This window comes from Sorex fumeus, unplaced genomic scaffold (genome assembly GCF_029834395.1).
Source record: "Sorex fumeus unplaced genomic scaffold, SorFum_2.1 ptg000095l, whole genome shotgun sequence".
Lineage (NCBI taxonomy): Eukaryota > Metazoa > Chordata > Mammalia > Eulipotyphla > Soricidae > Sorex > Sorex fumeus.
Window position 1 is genome coordinate 8,015,778 of NW_026606152.1, and position 23,474 is coordinate 8,039,251.

At 42.3% G+C, this 23,474-nt stretch overlaps 1 protein-coding gene and 1 non-coding gene across 2 annotated transcripts in view; one reads left to right on the plus strand and one right to left on the minus strand.

Annotated features, from left to right (window-relative positions):
- CENPJ (centromere protein J) overlaps positions 1 to 23,474 on the minus strand; it is a 58,882-nt gene that overhangs the window by 25,911 nt on the left and 9,497 nt on the right. Inside the window, exons 4-9 of the mRNA XM_056132801.1 lie at positions 22,756 to 23,043; positions 16,909 to 17,020; positions 15,753 to 15,855; positions 13,670 to 15,251; positions 10,172 to 10,304; positions 3,370 to 3,535 (exon numbers count right to left, since the gene is read on the minus strand). Of these exons, the coding sequence (XP_055988776.1) occupies positions 3,370 to 3,535; positions 10,172 to 10,304; positions 13,670 to 15,251; positions 15,753 to 15,855; positions 16,909 to 17,020; positions 22,756 to 23,043 (2,384 nt within the window). The remainder of the gene's footprint in view (positions 1 to 3,369; positions 3,536 to 10,171; positions 10,305 to 13,669; positions 15,252 to 15,752; positions 15,856 to 16,908; positions 17,021 to 22,755; positions 23,044 to 23,474) is intronic.
- Positions 20,548 to 20,810, plus strand: LOC130041004 (small Cajal body-specific RNA 13). The gene has a single exon (XR_008795038.1). It is a non-coding gene; the product is annotated as a small Cajal body-specific RNA 13 (non-coding RNA).

Consider the following 23,474-nt stretch of genomic DNA (forward strand, 5'->3'; position numbering starts at 1 on the left):
AAGGAAAGCAGAGTCGACCACACTTCAGCAACTCTGGCTGTCTGATTTGGTTTCCAGAAAAAAGAACAGGTCAGACTGAAGCCTCAACTTCAGGTCCAACAAAATTCATTCCAGAAGTCTGGAAATAAAGGAAGCAGACACCACTTAGAAGTTCACAGCAATAATACTACTGCTGGGCAAGAAAAGTCCAAACTAACAGTAAGAGAAAGACAAAGATAAATGGGGGAATCAAGTAAAGAAAAGATTAATAGGACCAAAAATGATAACCTCTCAGTGTCTGAAACCTTAAAGCCCAAAAGTAGAGAGTATGGGGAATATTGTCTGCCATGGAGGCAGGGGGAGGATGGGAAAGGGGGGGTATACCGGGATATTGGTGGTAGGGAATGTGCACTGGTGGAGGGACAGGTATTTGATCATTTTGTGACTGTAACCCAAACATGAAAGCTTGTAACTATCTCACAGTGATTCAATAATTTTTTTTAAAAAGATATAAAATCTGAAGAAAAAAGATTAATAGGAACTCATTATGAACAGACATGAGTTAACGCAGAGGAGACAAAAATAAGATTCCAACTCACAGCACTGGAGAGATAGTACAGGAGTTAAGGCACTTGCCTTGCATGTGGTCAGCCCGGAGCAACCCAAGTGTGGCCAAAAAACAAAAACAAAGATTCAAAACTGATTCCTTTTAGAGTTCATGAGAAGAACAGACTTCAAGAAACTGAGTTGTTCAGAAGAAATTCCTAGGAATAAATCAAGACTAGTGCCCAGACTAAGCAAAGTGATGCTACCTGTACAGCACTTGTAATTCCAAGCCTGGCTGCGAGCCACAGAAAGGCACCGCACAGTGCTTCTTCTAACTGGGAGTAATGCCCCAGGGGTACCAGGACAAGGGGAACTAGTAGGAGCCTTGGGTACTTCGGATGGCACTGTCTCTGTGAGCTTAAAGAAAATTGATTTCTGGGGCGGAGAGATAGTACAGTGGGTAAGGCGTTTGCTTTGTATATGGCCAACCAAATTCAATCCCCAGCATCCCATATGGTCCCCCAAGTACCGCCAGGAGTAATTCCTGAGTGCAGAGCCAGGAGTAACCCCTAAACATCACCGGTGTGACCCAAAAAGCAAAAAAAAAAAATAAAGAAAAAGCAGAGCACATCATCTCAAGGGAGGGGGAAAGGAGCAGTAAATACTGAAACAGTACATTGAACAGAGACTAGAGGAGGGAAAGAACTTTTCTAGGTAAAAGAGAAGCTTTCAGTATACACAGCAGGAAGCAGGGAGCTGGGTCTGTGGGTGGAAAAAACTGAGGCGGAGTCATGAGAGGAAAGAGCAGCAGATGGTAACAGTCATGAGAGGAAAGAATAGCAGCCAAGTAACAAACATTCCTCCACTTCTTACAAGGACTTGACCGTCTAAGGACTTGGGCTAAGGAACATGCGGAGCCATGGAAGGGTCATGAGCTGGGAAGGTCTGTAACCTGCTTCCCATAGTCACCTGGCAGGAAACCAGGGTGAGCGCCAAGAGAGATGGTCCTGGCAGGAAACCAAAGTGAGCACCAAGAGAGGCAGACACAGCAGGAAAGCAGGGTGAGTGCTGCGAGAGGTGGTCCTGGCAGGAAACCAGGGTGAGTGCCAAGAGTGGCAGACACAGCAGGAAAGCAGGGTGAGTGCTGCGAGAGGTGGTCCTGGCAGGAAACCAGGGTGAGCGCCAAGAGAGGCAGACACAGCAGGAAAGCAGGGTGAGTGCTGCGAGAGGTGGTCCTGGCAGGAAACCAGGGTGAGCGCCAAGAGAGGCAGACACAACAGGAAAGAAGGGTGAGTGCTGCGAGAGGTGGTCCTGGCAGGAAACCAGGGTGAGTGCCAAGAGAGGCAGACACAGCAGGAAAGCAGGGTGAGTGCTGCGAGAGGTGGTCCTGGCAGGAAACCAGGGTGAGAGCAGAGAGAGGTGGTCCCAGCAGGAAATAAGAGTCAGAGCCAACAGTGGTGGTCCACTAACTCAGAATCAACTTGATATTCTGCAACACAAAATACGAGAGGAAGATAATGCGAGGCTTATGACTGAGGTACTGAGGAGGACAGGGCTGTCATCACCTGGTAGGGAAAGGTCATCTAAGGACAGCTTTTGCAAAGGAGTTAGTTTGGGAGTTATTTTGAGGAATGCAGGCGGAAAGGCCAGTGGCAGTGGGCAGAGGCCAGCACACAGCAGTCTGGGCTGGGAAAAGAGCACAACTGGAGATGGAGGAGCAAGGACACATGAATTCTAACACGACTAAACTACCTAAACTATGGTCAAAAAGAAAAAGTTTAGAATTTTTTCAGCACAGAAATCACAATTCCGGGGGGTAAAAGGCCATGCCCAGCAGTACAGGGCTACTACTCCTGACTCTGTGCTAAGGGGTCATTCCCCACACCTTGGGAAACCATACAAACCAGGAACCAAACCAGGATCAGTCACATGCATGGCAAGCACTTAACCACATTGACTATCTCTGCAATTCCAAAAATCATCATTTAAACTATGAAGCAAGGTGAGATTAACAGAGAAGACTGGACTGCTCTCACCATCAAGTGTCAACAGGAAAAATCAAAAGAATGTGACAAGGCAAGCAGTCAGGTTAGAGAAGACAGAGCACAGGGACTGGTCCTGAGAGTGCAAGCCCAGACAGGACCAGTGGACGCAGCCCTGCACTGACTGCCGAATGCACAGGGACTGAGAACTGGCCACCAAGCCTGCCACCGAGGTAGGTGGACATCAAGACAGGACAGTCTCTGGGTGGCAATACAGAAGGAAACCTCAAAGAGGAAAAAAGGAAGCAGGAGGTGTAACGTGGAGACAGTGAACACAGACCTTTTAAAGAAGTTTTGCGGCTTTAAAGTTATGGGTTGAGACAGGCAAGAAATGTAATGAAAAAGGTCCAAACAGGAACCATTTCACTCTTTAAAAATCAGACTACAGACACCAGAGTGATAGTAGGGGCTAAGGCATCTGCCTTGCATGTCGCAGGCCTGGGTTTCATCCCCAGCATCCCATATGGTCCCCCGAGCCACCGGGACTGATCCCTGAGTGCAGAACCAGGAGTAAGCTCTGAGCACTGCCAGGTGTGTCCCAAAAAATATTAATAAAAAGAAGATATTCCTGATGTGGTATCTTATAAATTATTTGTTGAACTAATGACTGATTAGAAAAACTGATGCCAAATTATTTTTAACATTGAGTGTAAGGCCCACCAAGCATGACCGGGAATTGTCCTGATCACACAACCAGGAGTAAACTCTGAGCACTGCCAAGTGTGGCCCAAAAGACAAGACAAGAAAAAAACAAATTTATCTTTATAAATTTACATAAGTGAAATTATAAAAACTGGCATACCTGTATTTCTTCACGTTCCCTTTTATCTGGAAAAGCTCGTGTGGCTGCAGTGTACTTCTCAAAAACTTTACGCTCCTTTTGCAGCTTCCTTATTTCCTCCTTCTTAAGCTCTTCTATTTGAGCTAATTCTTTTGCTTTATGTTGTTCGAAGTCTGTAATTTCTTTCCTAAAACAATCAAATCCTGTTACCATCTAAAGCAGAGATTCCCATATTTATTTAGCCTCACAGCCTTTTTCAGAAAGATAAATCACCAAGTACCCCTTAGCAAGCAACTCCCAACTGCACCCACACTACTACTGGCACTTGGTTCTCTCCAACAGCAGGGGAAGCACTGTCCACTCTGGGAAGCTCTAGCCTGAAGGCACCAACTCCAGTTTAGAACAGCACAGCAGTCTCGGTGCCGCCCTGTCTGCAGCGACCCACGCTCATTCCAGGTGGCCTGGGTGACCCCAGCCTTGCATGGCCTCACACAAAACCAGTCCCTGGATCACCAGGAGGGGTCCCTGGGGCCTCTGAGCACTGCCCCCCCAAAGACAAGTTTATATCAATAATCTATGCAATCATTTGGAATTCCACTTATGTACCCAAATGGAACCTTGAGAACAGGCTGGAGCTAAGAGTTACTGCAATGATCAGGCTTCCTCCAACTACATGAACATGAACTCCACAGAGGAATCAAGCAGTGCTGGGGCAGGGGCAGCACTGGCACAGCAGAAACCAGCAGAAAACAAACACTTTACGCCCTGCAAGATGTCCACAGCCTAATGGGAGGGCATTTATCTAATAAGGAAGATTAATCTTTATCTAATATTTCTATTATATTATATAATTAATAATTATATTAATTATATTATCTATATATTTATATTAATCTAATTAACTATTAAAATATCTAATTAATCTTTATCTAATCTAATCCTCATCTAATAAGGAAGATTAATAAAATACTATCACTCCAGTTTGCCTTGCATGCAGCCGACCTGGCAGACCCGGTTCGATTCCTCCACCCCTCTCAGAGAGCCCAGTAAGCTACCGAGAGTATCTCACTGGCCCGCACAGCAAAGCCTGGAAAGTTACCCGTGACGTATTCGATATGCTAAACACAGTAACAAGTCTCACACTAGAGACATTACTGGACCCGCTTGAGCAAACTGATGAATAACGGGAGGACAGTGACAGTGACAGTGACAATAAAATACACGGAACACTAGACAGGTGAAGGGAAATAAAGCAAGGAACAGAGTTGGGAAACTGAGGGCAGAAGACAGATGTGGGAGAAGGTCATCATGAAGAGATATTATCTAAAATAATATCTACAGAGTGATAGTACAGCAGATAGGGCGTTTGCTTTAAACGCGGCCGAGACAGGAGTAATTCCTGAGTGCAGAGCCAGGGGTAACCCCTGAGCATCGCCGGGTGTAACCCCAAAAGAAAAAAGAAAAAGAAAAAAAAGAAAAGAAAAGAACGCCTAAAGGCAATCAGAGACTAAACCATGAGGGTTTCTGTGGAGGGAGTGTGGCTAAATCTGAAGCAGCTGAAAACACAACAGAACACTCTCTTTGTTGTTGTTTGTTTCCTCTGGACAGAACTCTTGAAATTATTCACCGTAACAAAATCAGGAACCAAACTAATTAGGATCAGGACCGGGGTCATAGTACAGCAGGTAGGACTTTTGCCTTGCATGTGGCCCACCCAGGGTCAATCCCCGGCATCCCATATGGTCCCCCGAGTACCACCAGGAGTAATTCCTGAGTGCAGAGCCAGAAGTAACCCCTGAGCATCACCGGGTGTGACCCAAAATAAATAAATAAATAAATAAATAGGGTCTGTGAAACTTTTGAGTATTTGACTAAACAAATCTAAGGGAATATCATACCCAGTTTCATTCTGAGAGTGACACTAGCAATGCAATAGAATAAGAGATCCCAACCCATCACAACAAAAATGCTCTCAAGAGAGGGAATTATGGAAGCCTAAGAACTACGGACAGCCACTGGGCAGAGGCAAACCCTGGGGACAAACTGACCATATCTGGACCTCAGAGAATAAAAGCAGTTGCATCCCTGACCCAGCCACAGTCCATCTGCCAGAAGATCCAGAGAAGAGCATGGTTCTGTCACCCTAAGTATGCTAAGGAACTGGGCAGAATTCATATCCATGTGCAACCCTGATATCAGGGTCAACAGTGGCACCAGAACCAATCCCATAACCCAGATCCAATCCTGCTGGACCCTGTCCACCCAGGGAGTATGGCAGAAACCAAGCCTGACAACTATGGACCCCTCTGCAGATCCAGGAGCAGTCAACAGATCCAGGTGATTTAAGCCCATTTAAGTGTCACCTGGAGGCAAATCAGAGATCTAGCACAGCTAAGTCTTTTCAATGCCAAGCCAGACTAAGACAGAAGGAGGAACACTGGCAGACTTCAGTACAGAGGGGGGGACAAATGGACTTAAAACAACATGTGTTTGTTCATTTTTTGAGGGGGTATGTTTTGGAGCCATATCCAAGAGAGTACCTGAGGCTTCCAGCTCTGTGCTCAAGGGTCTCTACTTGGCAGTGCTCCAGGGACCAAGTCATGCTAAGAGTTGAACCAGGGTCAGCCACATTGCAAGGCAAGCACTTTCACTCCTGTATCTGCTCTCAGGCCTCAAAACAATGATTTCAGGGAAGCTCAGTAAGCTACAACAGAATATAAACAACTCAACAACAACAACAAAAAAAAAAAAAAACAGGAAAATATAAGAAACAAAATGAAAAGTTCAAATAAGAGGTTTATTTTTAAATGCTGAAATTGAGGAATACAATAAAGTGAAAATGCAAAAAAATAAAAACCCAACACTTCAACAGATACAACCAAACTAAAGAATCTGTGAACTCTAAACAATTTTAAACTGTCCAACCAGAAAAGAAAAGAATATAAAGTATGAAAATAAGAAAAAACTATGGGATATATGGGCCACTGACAGTGAGCTAATATATGCATTAGCACAAGGAAAAGAAAAAGAGGGTCAAAAAGCTCATCTGAAGAGGAACAAGAACACCACTGTAAGATATAACAATTATCAGAATTTTTGTTTTTTTTTTGGGTCACACCCAGCGATGCACAGGGGTTACTCCTGGCTCTGCACTCAGGAATTACTCCTGGCGGTGCTCAGGGGACCATATGGAATGCTGGGGATCGAACCCAGATCAGCCACGTTCAATTCAAATGCCCTCCCTGCTGTACTATAGCTCCAGCCCCTATCAAAAACCTTTATTGATTTACTTTTTGATAATTCCAAATGGAATTATGCCTTTTATTGTAACAAGCAATATGAAGTCAATTCATTTGTGCATGTGGGCAGGTTTGGGCAGTGGGTGGGAAACTGAGGACACTGGTGAAAGAAAGGTCACTCTGGTAGTAGGATTGGAACTGGAACAATGAATACCTGAAACAACTGCATAAAAAAAAAGCTTTGTGTTTAAAGTTTCAAACTTTTTTAAATCATGATTACTAAAAGCAAAAACCACTATACGCAAAATTAATGGAATACAGCAAAAATGTAATAAGTGTGAAGTTTATATCAATAAATAACAACCTAACTTTACACTTCAAGAAACAAATTAAGCCAAAACTAGTGGAAGGAAAGATAATCTTTCCTTTCTAGAGTAGAAATAAAAACAAAATAATAAAAAAAAATAAAATCTTTTATTTCTAGAGTAGAAATAAAAACATAAAAACAGAGGAGCAGAGAGAAAAGACAGCAAACAGAGAACTCTGCCTTAACCCTTAACAAGGCTGACCCAAATTTAGTCCCCCAAGCCTCGCCAGCAGTGAGCACCACTAGGTGTGGTCTAAAAACAAACTTACACACAAAAAGGAAAACAATATACAAACACCAAAAATTGTTTTAAAAAAATAAAATCAACAGACCTCCTCTTAGCTACTAAGGAAAAAACAAAATGATTCAAATAAGACCAGAAATGAAAAGGAGACATTACAAAGAATATCACAGCAATAAAGAGGAGCATAAGGGATTATTACCTACAACATGAAAAAAATATTGAATAAACTAGAAAAAATATAAATTTCTCAAAGCATAAAATGTAGCAAAACTGAATCTAGGAAAAGTTTACTTGCCTGAACAGACAAATAAGACAAATAAGAGCAAACAAGACAAGTATGAGTGGATGAAGATTAATAACTTATCAACAGAAGTTCTGGAGTCAAGGACTTCACAAGTAAATTCTACAAAACATTTAAAGAACTATTTCCAACCTTAAACTCTTAAACTCTTTCCAAAAATTAAAAAAAAAAAAACTCTAGCTTTTTGAGGAATGCCCATATTGTTTTCCAAAAAGGATGGACCAGTCAGCATTCCCACCAATGAGGGAGAGTTCCTTCTTTATCCCCACATTCATGTCAGCACTGATTGCTCGTGTTCTTTTTGATGGGTGCCAGCCTCTGTGGTGTAAGATTTTAGCTCTCCTATGTTCATTGCAGCACTATTCACAATAGCCAGAATCTGGAAATAAGCCGGGTATCCAAGAACAGACGACTGGGTAAAGAAACAATGGTGCATCTACACAATGGAATACTATGTAGCTGTCAGGAAAAATAAAGCCATGAAATTTGCTTATAAACTGATGGACATGGAAAGTTACCATGCTGAGTGAAATAAATCAGAAGGAGAGGGACAGACAGAGAATGACTGCACTTATTTGTAGAATATTTTTTTTTAAATCATAATATGAGACTAATACAGAAGGATAGTAGAAACAAGGGCCAGGAAGATTGCTCCACAATTAGAAGACTGCTTCAAGTGCTGGGAAAGAAGGAACTAGAATTAGAAGACTGCTTCAAGTGCTGGGATAGAGAAGAAACCACTATGACAAACACAGTTGGAAATTATCGATCAGAACTACATGCTGAAAGCAGGTAAAGGAACAAACACAATAATCTCTCAGTCCCTGTATTGCAAACCATAATGCCTCAAAGTGTGTGTGTGTGTGTGTGTGTGTGTGTGTGTGTGTGTGTGTGAAGAAGAGGAGGGGGGAGGGGAGGGGAGGGGAGGGGAGGGGAGGGGAGGGGAGGAAAGAAAAGTGCCTGCCACAGAGGCAGGCTGGGTAGGTGGGGGGAACAGTGGATATTGATGGTGGGAAATGTACAGTGGTGAAATGAACAGTGGTGAAGGAATGGGGGAACATTGTATACCGAAAACCCGATCATGAATAGCTTTGTAATTGTGTATCTCACGATGATTCAATTTTTTAAAAATGAAAAAATGGAATGCATCCAACTCATTATACGATATCACACTGACAAGGCCCAAAAAAGACAACACAAGAAACCAAAGTAAAATCCTCAATTAAACCAAATTCAGTAACACAAAAAGACATTGGTCCTTAAAAGGCCCATAACCACACAAGACTCTGACCTGAGATGCAGGTCAGCTTGCTATGTACCCATCAACAGGGTATGAACTAGAGCAGATGCAATGGAAAACAGTACCATGGTTCTTCAAAACACTGAGGCTAGAATCATCTCAAAGTTCAACAATTCTACTCTTGAGTATACATGCAGGACTTCAGCAAAGTTGGCTCAAAGCCTCAAAGCTAAAATGCCCACTAGGCACGCTGAGGCCACGAGCCCATCTCTGGCCTCATCACAAAGAGAGAGCCATCCCAGCACGCAGCTTCCTGGCACCACAAGTGATTTCCAGCCATACTCCTGCCATCTCAGCAAGTACCATAACTGAAAACCATGTGTGAGCACTGTGACAGTAGTGTGACCCCCACATATATGAGCAGCCATGACCCTCCCAGGGCAAACATCCATGCTCAAGTGGGCAAACACTGCCACCATGAGGTGTGACCCCTCTTGAGCACAACAGTCAAATGTGAGGAACTCCTGGCAGGGAATCAAAAGGCCCAGCCCAAGAAGACTAGGGGGTGGGGGGCAGAGAAGAATCAAAACAGAGACTCAAGACATCATTAACAGCAGTTTTATTCATGAGGAAACAATCCAGATATCCCTCTGCTACGTACTAAGGAATAATAAGCAATGTCAGAGGCAGCGACCTGGCCTGGTTCAGGCTTCTACCTCGAGAACCAGGATCAAAGAAACTCCTATTGCCTCATGCCACACAGCTGGTTTGTGTGTTTTTGTTAAGGCCTCCCAAGGCAAGTACTAACACTGCCCAACATTTTCAATTTTTGGTTTAGGATCTTATTCCAAGATAATTTTAAAGTAACTGATAATTTTACTTAATTAAAAATTAACACAATTGAAGGGCTGGAGTGATAGCAGATCGGGTAGGGCATTTGCCTTGCACAAGGCCAACCCAGGTTCGATTCCCAGCATCCCATATGGTCCCCTGAACACCGCCAGGAGTAATTCCTGAGTTCAGAGCCAGGAGTAACCCCTGTGCACCGCCAGGTGTGGCCCAAAAAGAAAAAAAAAATTAAAAAATAAATAACACAATTGGGACCAGCACAATACAACAAGTAGGGAATTTGCCTTGCATGAAGTTGACCCAATTCGATCCCAGGCATCCCATCTGGTCCACCCACCAGAAGTAATCCCTGAGAGCAGAGCCAGAAATAAGCTCTGAGTATTGCTAGTAGCTGGGCATGGCCAAACAAACAAACAAACAAAAAAAAAAGTTAAAAACTATTAAAAAACAGATTTTTACCTCTTTATCATTTATTTCACCTTTGGATTGATGCCAAAATAAAAAGTTTCTATTAGTTTAGATAACATTTTACAGGGACAACTAAGTCATTACATTTTTTTCCAACTTACTGATGCAAACTTGCCTGAGTTTTTCCAAGGAACTTTCTTGTTCAATGCGAAGTTTAACTAAAGTTGTATTCTCAGCTTTAAATTTTTCTATTTCTGTTTCCAATTCAGAAACTTTCTCTCTCAAAACTTGAGATCGAGCTCTGTCACCTATAAAACAGACCAAATAATAAATTTCCAAATTTCAGCAGTAAAACTTGCTAGCTATTAACACTGAGAACTAGGAATCCGGTAAATATCTATACTATTGAAAAAGGATTAAAACAACTCTTCAAATAACAAAAAGGAAAAAATTAAATTGGCTGATTTCTAAGAGAAAACCAATCTAAATTTAAGAATCAAATTATTCTACCTCAGATGAGTATCAATTTGAAAGTGAGGTAAATATATATAAAACCATTCCAATCAAAATTTTTTAAAATAAATATAGGGGAAGGAGAACATATAAGATATGAAGCGGTTTGAGAGATAACACGGGAGTAAGGGCGCTTGCCTTGCACACAGCCAACCCTGGTTCAACCCTGCACCACACAGGGTCCCCCAAGCACCGCCAGAACTATTCCTGCATGCAGAGACACAAGCAAGCCCTGGTTTTGGCCCCAAAATACACACATGAAAAATAGAAAAAAAGAAAAAGTTATTAATAAAATCTAAAAAAACTAAACATCAGAATCAAAGTATACCCCGATTACAAATCAAACACATACAAATTAAGGTTTGGTTGTGTGGGTTTTTTTCACATGAAAGTCTACTGTCTTTCAACTGTGTTTTGGAAAATAAATCTTAAATCTTAAGGCTAAAAGGTGGCCTCCAGCTGCTCTTTAAGCTCCTTAACATGATCCAAAGACACCAAAAGAACTGCAAACAGAGCAGCTCCAGCTCGCTGCAGAGATTTCTCCAGACCCTAATTATCTAAAATTTAAGAATTCCAGGAGCTCGCAGCCGCGAGACACCTTTTTCTTTAAATTTTTATTTTATTGAATCACCGTGAGATATAATCACAAGCTTCCATGTTTGAGTTACAGTCACACAATGATCAAACACCCATCCCTCCACCAGTACACATTCCCCACCACCAATATCCCCAGTATATCCCTTCTCTCCCATCCTCCCCCTGCCTCCATGGCAGACAATATTACTCAGACTCTCTCTCTACTTTCAGGCATTATGGTTTGCAACGCAGATACTGAGAGGTTATCATGCTTGCTCCTTTATCTACTTTCAGCACACATCTCCCATCCTGACCGATTCCTCCAACCATCATTTTCTTAGTGATCCCTTCTCTTTTCCAACTGCCTTCTCCCCTCCTTCCCATCTCTCCCCGACCCCTGCTCATGAGGCAGGCTTCCAGCTATGGAGCAATCTTCCTGGCCCTTGTATCTACTGTCCTTGGGTGTCAGTCTGCAGCGAGACATCTTATGATATTCATAACAAGCAATACAAAAGAGAATATGGGGGAGATTGTCTGCCACAGAGGCAGGGGGAGGGGTGGAATAGGAGGGATACTGGGGACATTGGTGATGGAAGATGTGCACTGGTGGAGGGATGGGTGTTTGATCATTATATGACTGAAACTCAAACATGAAAGCTTTGTAACTGTATCTCACAGTGATTCAAAAAAAAGGCTAAAAGGTTTATAACCACCCTTTGGCCAGGTACTCTAATTATAAAATATCTAGTGGAAGAACTTAAAAATCACATACATTATTTTTGCATAAAAATCTATCCTCGGGGCTGGAGTGATAGCACAGCGGATAGGGCGTTTGCCTTGAACGCAGCCGACCCGGGTTCGGTTCCCAGCATCCCATATGGTCCCCTGAGCACTGCCAGGAGTAATTCCTGAGTACAAAGCCAGGAGTAACCCCTGTGTATTAATAAAAAAAAAATCTATCCTCAATGTTATTTCTTTTTTTTGCTTTTTGGAAGGTGCTTTACCTGCTATACTAGTGCTCCGGCCCTCAATGTTATTTCTAACAGTAAAAAACACCATAGCTGTCCAACATTAAGGAAATCATGCTAAATTTATAATGATCTCAACCATTTTTAAAATACAGAGTTTTATACATAAAATTATCTAGTCAAAAGGGATGAGGCAGGTTTTTATATCTACCACACAAAAATACCAAGGAAAAATAACAAGAAGGAAATATCCCAAAATCATATGACAGTTACCTTTAGGTGGTTTAGTCAAAAATGTTTCCTTCTATATCTGTGAAGCCTCCAAGCTTCCTGCAAAAAGGACTACTCTGAAAAAGTACATTGTTCAGCACACAGCTGTCCCAAGCTTGACCCCTGAGCTTTAAGGGGGACCCCTAGAGAAGGGAGAGGATCCCAACACTGGAAGCCTCTGAGTACCATCGGGTGGCCCAGATAGTCCCAGGGACCACAGAGCCCACGCAGTGAACCCCTGTACAGTCGGTACCCCAGGTCTACCTAGGGTGGGGGGGGGAAGACAAGTACTTTTTTAAAACAGCTTTAAGCTTTAAAGCACCCATGGCTGGCTGAAATTATTTTAAAGTAAAATACTCAAGGGCCAGAGACAGTACAGAGAGTAGGGCATTTGCCTTGTGCACAGCTGGCCCAGTTCCAGGGTACTCTAGATGGTCCCCAGAGCCCTGCCAGGACTGATCCCTGAGCACAGAGCCAGGTATAAACCCTGAGCACTGCCAGTGAGGGTCCATAAAACAAAGTATTCTTCAATATAGCTTGAGTTTTAATTTATATTTCAGAGCACCTATCCTCTGCAAAGACATTAAGGATTTATAAAATTATTTTCCAATATAAGTTTACAAAGTTCATCAACGAATACTATACAGCCATTACATAGAGGCTGATATTTATGTGTTAGAACAACCTTCAAAATTTATTACAAGGGGCCAGATAGTCCAGCAGGTAAGGTACCTGCCTTGCCCATGGCTGACCTGGATTCAATCCCCAACGTCACATATATCACATATGGCTTCTGAGCACAGCCAAGGGTGGCCCAGAAACAAAAAAAAATGTTAATTTTTAAAAGTATGCACAGGGGGCCAGAGAGACAATAGGTGAGGGGGGTGCTTGGCTTGCACATGGCCAACCTGGGTTTGATTCCCCGGTATCCCACGTGGTTCCCCAAGTACCACAGGAAGTAATTCCTCAGTGTACAGCCAGGAAGAAACCCTGGGCATTGCTACATGCAGCCAAACCACATCTCCCACCCAAAGAAAAGTATGTATGTTAAAGAAAGTATGCTGAAATTGAACCCACAATAATACATCCACAAACTGGGTACCCAGAGGTTACAAAAGAAATTTAAATTTAAAATACTAAATGGCTATTTCACTTTTTGATAGTTACTAACTTTAAGATTTAGTAAGACAAACCTTTCAAATACCTAACTCGGAAAACCTGCATATACAAGTCACTGAAATCTCTTCTACTATCATTTAGAGTCATAAATCAAACCAAGTATTCTGACAACACTGATAAAAACATTGAACTTGTAACACTGACAAGTTTGTAATGCTCTGACTTACCAGATGGGTGATCTTGACTTTGGTTTAATTTGGGTTCATTTCCCAAGTGTGACTCTGGTTTTGGTGTTGGTCTCAAAGCAGGGAAGAGTTTAATCATCAGATCTGACGCAGGAGGGCTGGAGCTCCTGCTGGGTTTGCTCAGTTCTTCCCCCTTCCTCACAGGGGCAACCTTCCTTCTTATTGTTCTTTCAGGTGCACATATCTCACCCTTTGAGTAAGAGGCTGTGTGGGGAGTCGCAGGAAGGGCTCCATTCCCAAGAAAAGCATCATTCTTAAACGAATGTTCTTCAAGGTCTGTCCAAGTTCTTTCATCATCAAAGTCAATTTTACTGATACTTACAGCTTTATTTTTCAAGTTTTCTACTATGACAAACTCATCACTACTATAATCTTTATCAGACAAATCCAGATCAGCATCTCTCCTTTCAGCTATTTGAGCCCCAGCTTCCCCGAATGGCCTCTCACTGTCGGAGACCTGCAGGTTATCCCCGCTGAGGCTGGAAGCCCTCTCGTTATCCTCAGCTGAGGGCTTCATGGTGATATCAAGTTCCTCAGAAATAGTACTACTGTCACTATCCATGGCACCTTCGTCGCTCACATTCCACCTAGTTGTATTCTCAGAAGTGCTGATTCCAAAAGATTTCCTAATGGCTTTACGGGATGGTTCCCTCAGTCCATCAGATGGGAATGCAGAGTCCACTTGTCTGGGTGCAATCTCACACTCATGGTGATGCCCACAGCCAGAGTCCCCCGGAGCCTCATTTTGATTGCAATGATTAATGGGGTCTGGAGTCACGTTTTCTAGCTGCACAGCTTTGACAGGGGTAGAAGACAGTCGGCGACCTTGGCAAATTTGTTGGTCCCGCTCCAAAATCTTCAGTACAAAAGAGGAATTACTGGAAAATGATATCTCATCAGCAGCTTGTTCTAGAAACAAAAATTCATCTAATTCCAAATTTTCCTTTTCCTTTTCTTGTTCCCAATTCTCCAACTTTTTCTGGAAAGAAATATCGAGGGCAGATTCCGCCTCTTTCACAGCCTCATTTCTAGAAGCCTTGCAGCTGATGGCCCCAGGCAAAACAAATGATTTGTCTTTACCTTGTGTTTTACTCCAGACTTTACAAGTCATATTACTAGGCTTTATACACTCAGGTACATTTTCTTTATTATTAGATTCAAGCTTCTTTTCTAATTTGGCCTGGTCTCTAAACTGCCCATCACAATTCTCCCCTACTGGAATTTTCAATCCTGATGGAGAAAGGCTTTTCTTCTTATTCTTAAGTACCGTTGGTTTCGGATTGAGCGGGACAAAGCCCGCCTTGGTTCTGAGGTTAGTGGTCTTTTTAACAGGAGGACTCTCTGTACTTAGTTCTTTACCTATAAGAGCAGTTTTCCGCTGGAATTGTTGTCTGTCTGTTTTAAATATAGGTCGATCCTCAAAAACGCTCTGGTTATTCTCTAGAATACATTCTCTTCCTTTCTGAAATTTAGATTTAGCATTAGTAAATCTAGCTAAACCTTCTCCTCGTTTCAAAAATGGCTGTTTAGGTTTTGCTTTGATTAGTGATGATCCTTCTGCTTCCTAAAACAAAAAGTATCTGAATGAATTCTGGTATATTCAGGTAATCATAAAGTTATTTTTAAAAGAAATTATACAGGGGATAGAGCAATAGCACCGCGGGTAGGGCGTTTGCCTTGCATGCGGCCGACCCAGGTTCAATTCCCAGCATCCCAGATGGTCCCCCAAGCACCGCCAGGAGTAATTCCTGAGTGCATGAGCCAGGAGTAACCTCTGAGCAACACTGGGTGTGACCCAAAAAGAAAAGAAAATTATACACCAATCTCCAAAGTTTTCAAAAACTTGGGCCAGAGCAACAGTACTGCAGGTAGGGCATTTGTCTTACACGTAATTGACCCAAGTTCAATCCCTGGTGCCCCATATGCTCCCCCAAACACCATCAGGAATAATTCCTGATTGCAGAGTCAGGAATAATTCCTGAGCATTACTGGTGTGGCCCAAAAACCAAATAATAATAATAATTTTATGAAGTTTTCAATAAAGCAAACTAATGGTAATGCTAACCTGTAGCTGTTTTTGTTTCATCTTCTGTTCGTCCAACCGAATCTGTTCTTCTAAATAGTCTTCAAATGTCTGCTTCTTTTCTCTAATAGCAACTTTAATCGGCCTGCTCATAAGAAGAAAATTATTCAGTATGCAGATCATGATGTGGTATTTCACATTTAATGTACCTCACATGCCCTGACTTCACTAAGAAATAAGCTTTGGAGAGTTCTCAGCCTTGCCTCAAGAAGCTGATAAACACTACAGTGCTCTTCCATACCCCCAAACAAAGGCATTCACAACACTCCACCCAGGGTTCCAGGGCATTAAGGTACCCTACTGAGGTCCAGCAACCGACTAGAGGTTAACTTTGTTAGTAACATATACATTATATCACTTTAAAACATCTAAGTTCATCAAATATGTAGCACTGCACTGCACTGTCCTCCCATTGTTCACTGATTTGCTTGAGCAGGCACCAGTAATGTCTCCATTGTGAGACTTGTTGTTACTGTTTTTAGCATATCAAATAAGCCACAGGGAGACCACCAGGCTCTGCCATGTGGGCAGGATACTCTCAGTAGCTTGCCAGGCTCTCTGAGAGGGATGGAGGAATAGAACCAGGGTCAGCAGCATGCAAGGCAAATGCCCTACCCACTGAGCTATCGCTCCAGCCCCATTAAATATATATTAAGAAATATCTTCAATAATGCAAACAAAGCAACAATGAAAAGTAATTTTGCTCGTTGGTAACCTACATTAAAATATTTCAAACATTTAAGTAATGAAGAATCTCAATATATAGTTTACCTGTCACAATTTTTTAAATTTTATGACAATAAATAAATAAATTTTATGACCAGAGTTGCAAAATTATAATTTTCAAGTGACATCAACTGTGAGGTTCTAATTTTTTTTTCTCTTCTCAAATACAGGATTCACTATTTAAGAGAAGATTAACTATCTAGATAATTTTCTTATGTGAAAAAATACTTCTATCCTTCAAATTCAATGTCAAACACTGACCATATGCTCAACCTCTTTCTGTTAACTATGATAGGTTGTACCTTCAAACGTACACTTAAAAGTACATTCAAGCAAAGTAAAATGTGTTCAATAACAATGGGTAGATATATTTAAACTGTCACATTTCTATTCTTTTCAACAGAGATGGTACCTTTCTTCAATATTAATCACTTCTGAGGAGTCAGCAACTTTTTGTAAGTTCATCTCACTCCCTTCCTGAAACTGTTCCATCACTTTCTCCAAACATGGTAAAATACCTTCTCCTAGGATGAAATTAGAAATAAGTTGTGCGGATGGAGAGGAGAGACATAGTAAAGTCTTGAGAATTTTATAATCTACTATGCAAAAATGTATTTATCTATAAAAACAATATATGCCAAAGATTTTAGGATTCTGAGGACTTGTTGAATGTGATAAAAAAAAAATACAAAAAACAAACACTGTCTTCCCATTGTTCATCGATATGTTCGAGTAACATCTTCATCGTGAGACTTGTTGTTACTGTGTTTGGCATAATGAATACATCATGGTAGTTTGCCAGACTTTGTCGTGTGGGAGAGATACTCTCGGTAGCTTGCTGGGCTCTCCAATAGGGGCAGAGGAATTGAACCCGGCTCAGCCAGGCTGGCTGCGCACAAGGCAAATGCCCTACCAATGTGTTATCGCTCCAGCCCATGATAAAAGAAAAACTAATTAAAATGCAAGTTGCATTTTAGTTTTTCTTTTATCATATTCAACAAGTCCTCAGAATCCTAAAATCTTTGGCATATATTGCTTTTATCTATAAAACAATATATGAATTGTGAATCCTGTATTGTTTTTATCTATAAAAACAATATATGCCAAAGATTTTAGGATTCTGAGGACTTGCTGAATATGATAAAAGAAAAACTAATTAAAATGCAACACTCTAGGGGTATGGTGTTGCCAGCAGGTCAATCTATACCTGTGAGGCGAGTGCATCAGCAGCCTGATGGCGCCCTCAGACTTCCAGATACCCCAAAATTGCTGCTGTGCCTTTCACCAGACCCCAAAAACTTGGGGCAAAGTTTACCAAGAAAGTAAACGGCCAAAAGTTAGGTATGTGGGAGACACACCCACAAACCACCTCTGGCTCAGCTATATAATTGGAGACATGGCCTCTCTGGTTCCTGATCAAACTGCTTAATAGCCATGATCCCAGAGATTCAGAAACAAACCTTAAAACCCAACGGCTTTTGGCAGAAGTGCGTCCAGTCCCCACAGTAGGTTACCGGTGCTGGGGCCAACCCAGGTGGGAATAGGTATTGTGCCTTGGCCTGTTCCCCCTGGCGGCCCAGTGGCCGCCATCCTCCAGAGGCCATTGGACAGTCAAGTTTGGGCCCACAGTGACAAGACATGTTGGTTCTCACAGGATGGGGGTGGAGCCTGTCCTTTCCTCCCCACCCCAACAAGACCCCAAGTCATCGCCCACAAACGACCTCTCTGGCTCCTGATCAAGCTGCTTACTGGCCATGATCCAAGAGACTCAGAAACAAATCTCAGAACCCAGTGGCTTTTGGCAGAAATGTGTCTCGACCCCACAGTAGGTTACTGTCGCCAGGCCACCCCAGGGGGGGAAAGGGTGTTGTTCCTCCGCCTGCTCCCCCTAGGTGGCTCGGTGGCCACCATCCTCCAGAGGCCACTGGACAGTCAGGTTTGGGCCCTCAGTGATGAAACACGCAGGGCCTCATGGGATGGAGGTGGAGCTGGCCCTCTCCATCCCGTCCCAACGAGACCCCCAAGTGGCTGCCCATGAATGCCCTTTCTGGCTCCTGATCAAGCTGCTTAACGGCCATGATCCCAGAGACTCAGGAGCAAATCTCAGAACCCTGCAGGTTTTGGCAGAAATCCCTCCAGATTTAAGTGTTAAAATATCGGAATTTCAAAATTCCACGGCCACTACAGCAGCCATGCAACATCATGTTATTCATAACTAGCAATAGAAAACAAATTGTCTACAGGTGCCTTTTCAACAGATCTGAGTATTGGGGTAAAATCTCAATAATGGTGGGTCTGGTGTCAAAATATTGAATGTGATCAAAGTAGAGAGAGAGTAATGTGAAAATCATCTGCCCCACAGGTAGGGGGAGGGCGTGGGATGGGGGTATACTGGGGTTGTTGGGGGTGGAGAATGGGCACTGGTGAAGGTTCCGGTGTTTCATTGTATGACCGAGACTTGAACCCGAAAGCTTTGTAACTGCTCTCATGGTGATTCAATAAATAAAATTATAAAAAATGAAAAAAGGGGGCTGGAGCAATAGCACAGCAGGTAGGGCATTTGCCTTACATGCGGCCGACCCAAGTTCAATTCCCAGCATCCCATATGGTCCCCTGAGCACCGCCAGGAGGAATTCTTGAGTGCAGAGCCAGGAGTAACCCCTGTGCATTGCTGGGTGTGACCCAAAAAGCAGAAAAAAAAAAGGTGGAGTTCATACCCAATTCAATCAGCTAATCAGTGGCTGAATAAATAGCAGTACTCCTACATTAAAAAAAATAATAAAAATAAATAAATAAAATGCAACACTCTTCAAAGGGCTAATACTATGGGGAAAATGTAAGCTTTTCTATTATTGTTTTGGGGTTTGTTTTTGAGGGGCCTTCCCGATGCACAGCTGGAAGCTACCAGGGAGGCCCTTCAATGCCAGGGAAGAAGTCAAGGGTGATGTGCAAGCCATGAGGCATCTCCATGGCCTCCCAAAAGGGTGATAACTAAACTGATGAGGGGTAAAGAGGGGCAGAGAGATAGTTCACCAGGCATCTAAGCATATGTTTTGCATGTAGGAGGCTGGGCTCAATCCCTAATCTAAATAGTTCCCTTGAACACTCTCAGAACAGTCCCTGAGCACAGAACCAGGAGTAGTCTGAGCATTTAGCATGTTGTCTAAAAACAAAAGAACAAAGAAAATGTTTAAATGTTACAACCACCAAATGTAATGCATGAACTTATTGAAAATCGGGGTTTAAAGAAGTGACAAAAAAACATTATAAGGCATTTTTAGGATAATACAGAACACTAAAATGAATCTGAATATTAAAAAATTTTAACTGACTTTTGTCTTTAGGTAAAACAGCTAACACTGTACTTATATATATATGGAAGAGTTTTCTAATATTTACTTTATGTACGTTGAAATACTTGAAATAACTTACCAAAATATCTATGTATTACTTGCAATCAAATGGTTTAGCAAAACAGATGTGTCTGTCTATATATACATATGCACACATATATATCCATGTAGAGAGATAATAAGTATACATACATGTAATTATACATACATAAATATATATGGTAACCTACTGAATCCCGTATTCAATATGCCAAACACAGTAACAACAAGTTTCAAAATGGAGACGTTACTGGACCCGCGCGAGCAAATCAATGAACAACGGGAGAACAGTGACAGTGACTACTGAATCCAAGTAGTAGTCATACTAACATTGGTCTTTCAACTTTTCAGGATGTTTAAAATTTTCTAAAAGTTGAGGGTATATTCTTTTTTGGGTCACACCCAGCAATGCTCAGGGGTTACTCCTGGCTCTGCACCTCTGCACTCAAGAATCACTCCCAGAAGTACTCGGGGGATGATATGGGATGCCGGGGATTCAATCCGGGACAGGAGCATACAGGGCAAATGCCCTACCAGCTGTACTATCACTCCAGCCCGGGTATATTCTTCTTTCAAAAGTAAAAACCTCTGCACCCTGAGTGACGCACGGGGCTGCTGGTGCCTGGGAGCAGCCTGGGAGCCACAAGGTTCCTGGTACTCGTGAGCAGCCCAGGAGCCACGTGAATTGCTGGTGCCCTGGAGCACACAGACTGCGTGCAGAAAGAGCATCTTCCAGAGGAAGCAAAGGCACGACTGCCTGAGTCCCAGTAACTCGTGTGCAGTTCTCCTCCCACAGTTATTAGGTGATGCTGCCAGTGATGACGAGTGGACCATGTTGCTATCTGTCAGTAACAGTTAGAGAAGTTGGAATATTGTTCTCAAACACAGTGGTTTCTGCTGGACACTAAGGACTGCTATAAATTATAAAAAAAAAAAAAATTATAAACTTATTAAAAAAAAGTTAATTAAAAAATAATAAAAAGACATACAGGAGTGATAGTGCTGGGTGTGCCTTACAGGGGGCCAACCCTGGTTTGATCCCCAGTACCACCCAAAACAAAATCAGGAGTGATCCCTGAGAACTCAGTCAGGAGTAACACCAAAGCACCACCAGGTGTGGCTCAAAAATCTCCCCAAAATTTTATTAAACAAAATTTTAAAAAATAAAGACATCTTGCTTTCCATACCATGGGAGAACTATTAGTGTCCAATCCTTAATAGTAAGTATAGATTACTTTTGTCATATTGTCTGCATTATATTATAAGTTTCCAAGAGCATACTCAAGAATTATACCATTAAAATGGAAAATCTAATTTATATTAAAATTACCAGGGACCAGAGAGATAGTACAATAGGTAGTACCTTACATGCACCCAACCCAGATTTGATCTCCTGCACCCTAAATGGTCCCCCAAAGCCCGCCAAGAGTAATCCCCGGGTGCAGAGCTGGACAAGTCATTCAATGACTAGCCTGTAGCACTGTCCTCCCGTTGTTCATCGATTTGCTTGAGCGGGCACCAGTAACGTCTCCATTGTGAGACTTGTTACTGTTTTTGGCATATCGAATACACCACGGGGAGACCGCCAGGCTCTTCCATGTGGGCGGGATACTCTCGGTAGCTTGCTGAGCTTTCCGAGAGGGACAGAGGAATCGAACCTGGGTCAGCTGTGTGCAAGGCAAACGCCCTACCTGCTGTGAAATTGTGGGTGTAGAACTGGAGAAAGTACAGGGGGAGGCACTGGCCTTGCATGCAGCAGATCCCAGTTCTGTCCCTGGCACTGCATCTGGTTCCCTGAGCTCCAACAGGAGTGACTCCTGAGCACAGAGCTAGGAAGGGACCTGAGCACTGCCAGGTATGGTCCAAAAACACACAACACCCCCCACCAAAAAAAAAAAAAAAAAAGATTGTGGCTATAAAGACTACATAAAGTACCAACATTCCATGTTGAATGAGTAAAAAATACACACACACACATACACATATACATGTATATATATATGTATATATGTATATATATATATACACACACACATATATATATGCATATATTTCCCATGATTATAAAAAGGGTTTTTTTAAAGGGGAGCAGCAGAAGAGCACTTACCTTGCATGTGTGAGGAATGGGTTCAATCCCTGGCTCCTCTGAATGAAAAGTTGTAAGAGAAGGAAGAGAAGGTTGTGTACCCAGAAGGGAACACCCCAACTTCTGTCCTTCACACTGAGCACCAATTTTCTGGCAGGATTGGGCTGGGTAACAGAAGTGCTGACATACAGTGGAACTCCCCTAACCACAGGAAGTTTGGGCGCATAGCTGATGATGCCATGGGACTATTATCTGGCACTCTGCTCAGGAGTGACTCCTGGGTATACTCACGGGAACATACATGGTACCAGAGATTCAAACCAGGGTCGCAGTTAGTATGGCTGCAGGGAAGACAAGTGCTCCCCTTCTGCACTGTCTCTTACCCTGGATATTCCTTTTATGAAAAATAAGTCCCATCACTTACCTAGTTCTCACATTTTACATTTCCTATCATTTTACTCACCACCACACATATTTGAAAATCATTTTGAAACACTCAAAGAAAATACAACATTCAGAATTCACTGCTTCCTTTTTCAAAACCCCATGAACCAGATAGGGCCAGAAGTTGGCATGAGTACTGACCAACTATTCTTGGAAAGTCACAAATTCCACATCAGATCTGCATCCAATCACAGGACAAGCTGGATCACATGGAGAACATTACAATTAAAGTTACAGGGAACAGGTGAAAAATGCACAAAGGACTTTCATCTGAAGGCAGCTTTGTAACAGTTCAGTACAGAAGTTAAATAACAGGAGAGAAATATATGTAACTCACCTATAGAGTCATTACAATTTTCTTCCTTAAAATCACTCATTTTCACTGGTGCTCCTTGATATTTTGCTACATAAAACAAACTGGGAGATGCACTGCTTGAGACAAGATCCTGAGGAGAACTTTTGCTGAAGTGGTTTTGTTGATCAGATAAAAAGTTGGAGCTGTACATTTTTCCTTGTGTTTGATTCTGGCTGACAGTTGATAAGTAGGGGGTGTTTTTCTCTATGGTGGCAGAATTTCCTGGACATCTATACTTTGGGCTCTGAGCATCAAGCAGTAGACTTATACCTTGGAATTACAAAATTCAACAAAGCTGGTGACTTTCTATAGCAGTTTCTCTATGTTCTAGTAACCCCTACCACGTTTTCCAAGTGATACAAGTATTTCCCCCCTTATTAGGAATATATATATGTATATATTTACATATATATATGAGCTGAAGCAATAGCACAGCGGGTAGGGCATTTGTCTTGCATGTGCCCAACCCAGGTTCAATTCCTCCTCCCCTCTCGGAGAGCCTGGCAAGTTACCAAGAGTATCCTGCCCGCATGGCAAAGCCTGGCAAGCTAACCGTGACATATTCCATATGCCAAAAACAGTAACAAGTCTCCCAATTTGTTGTGAAAAGTTATTGGTGCCCGCTCGAGCGAATCGATGAACGGGAGGACAGTGCTACAGTATATATATATATATATATATATATATATATATATATATAT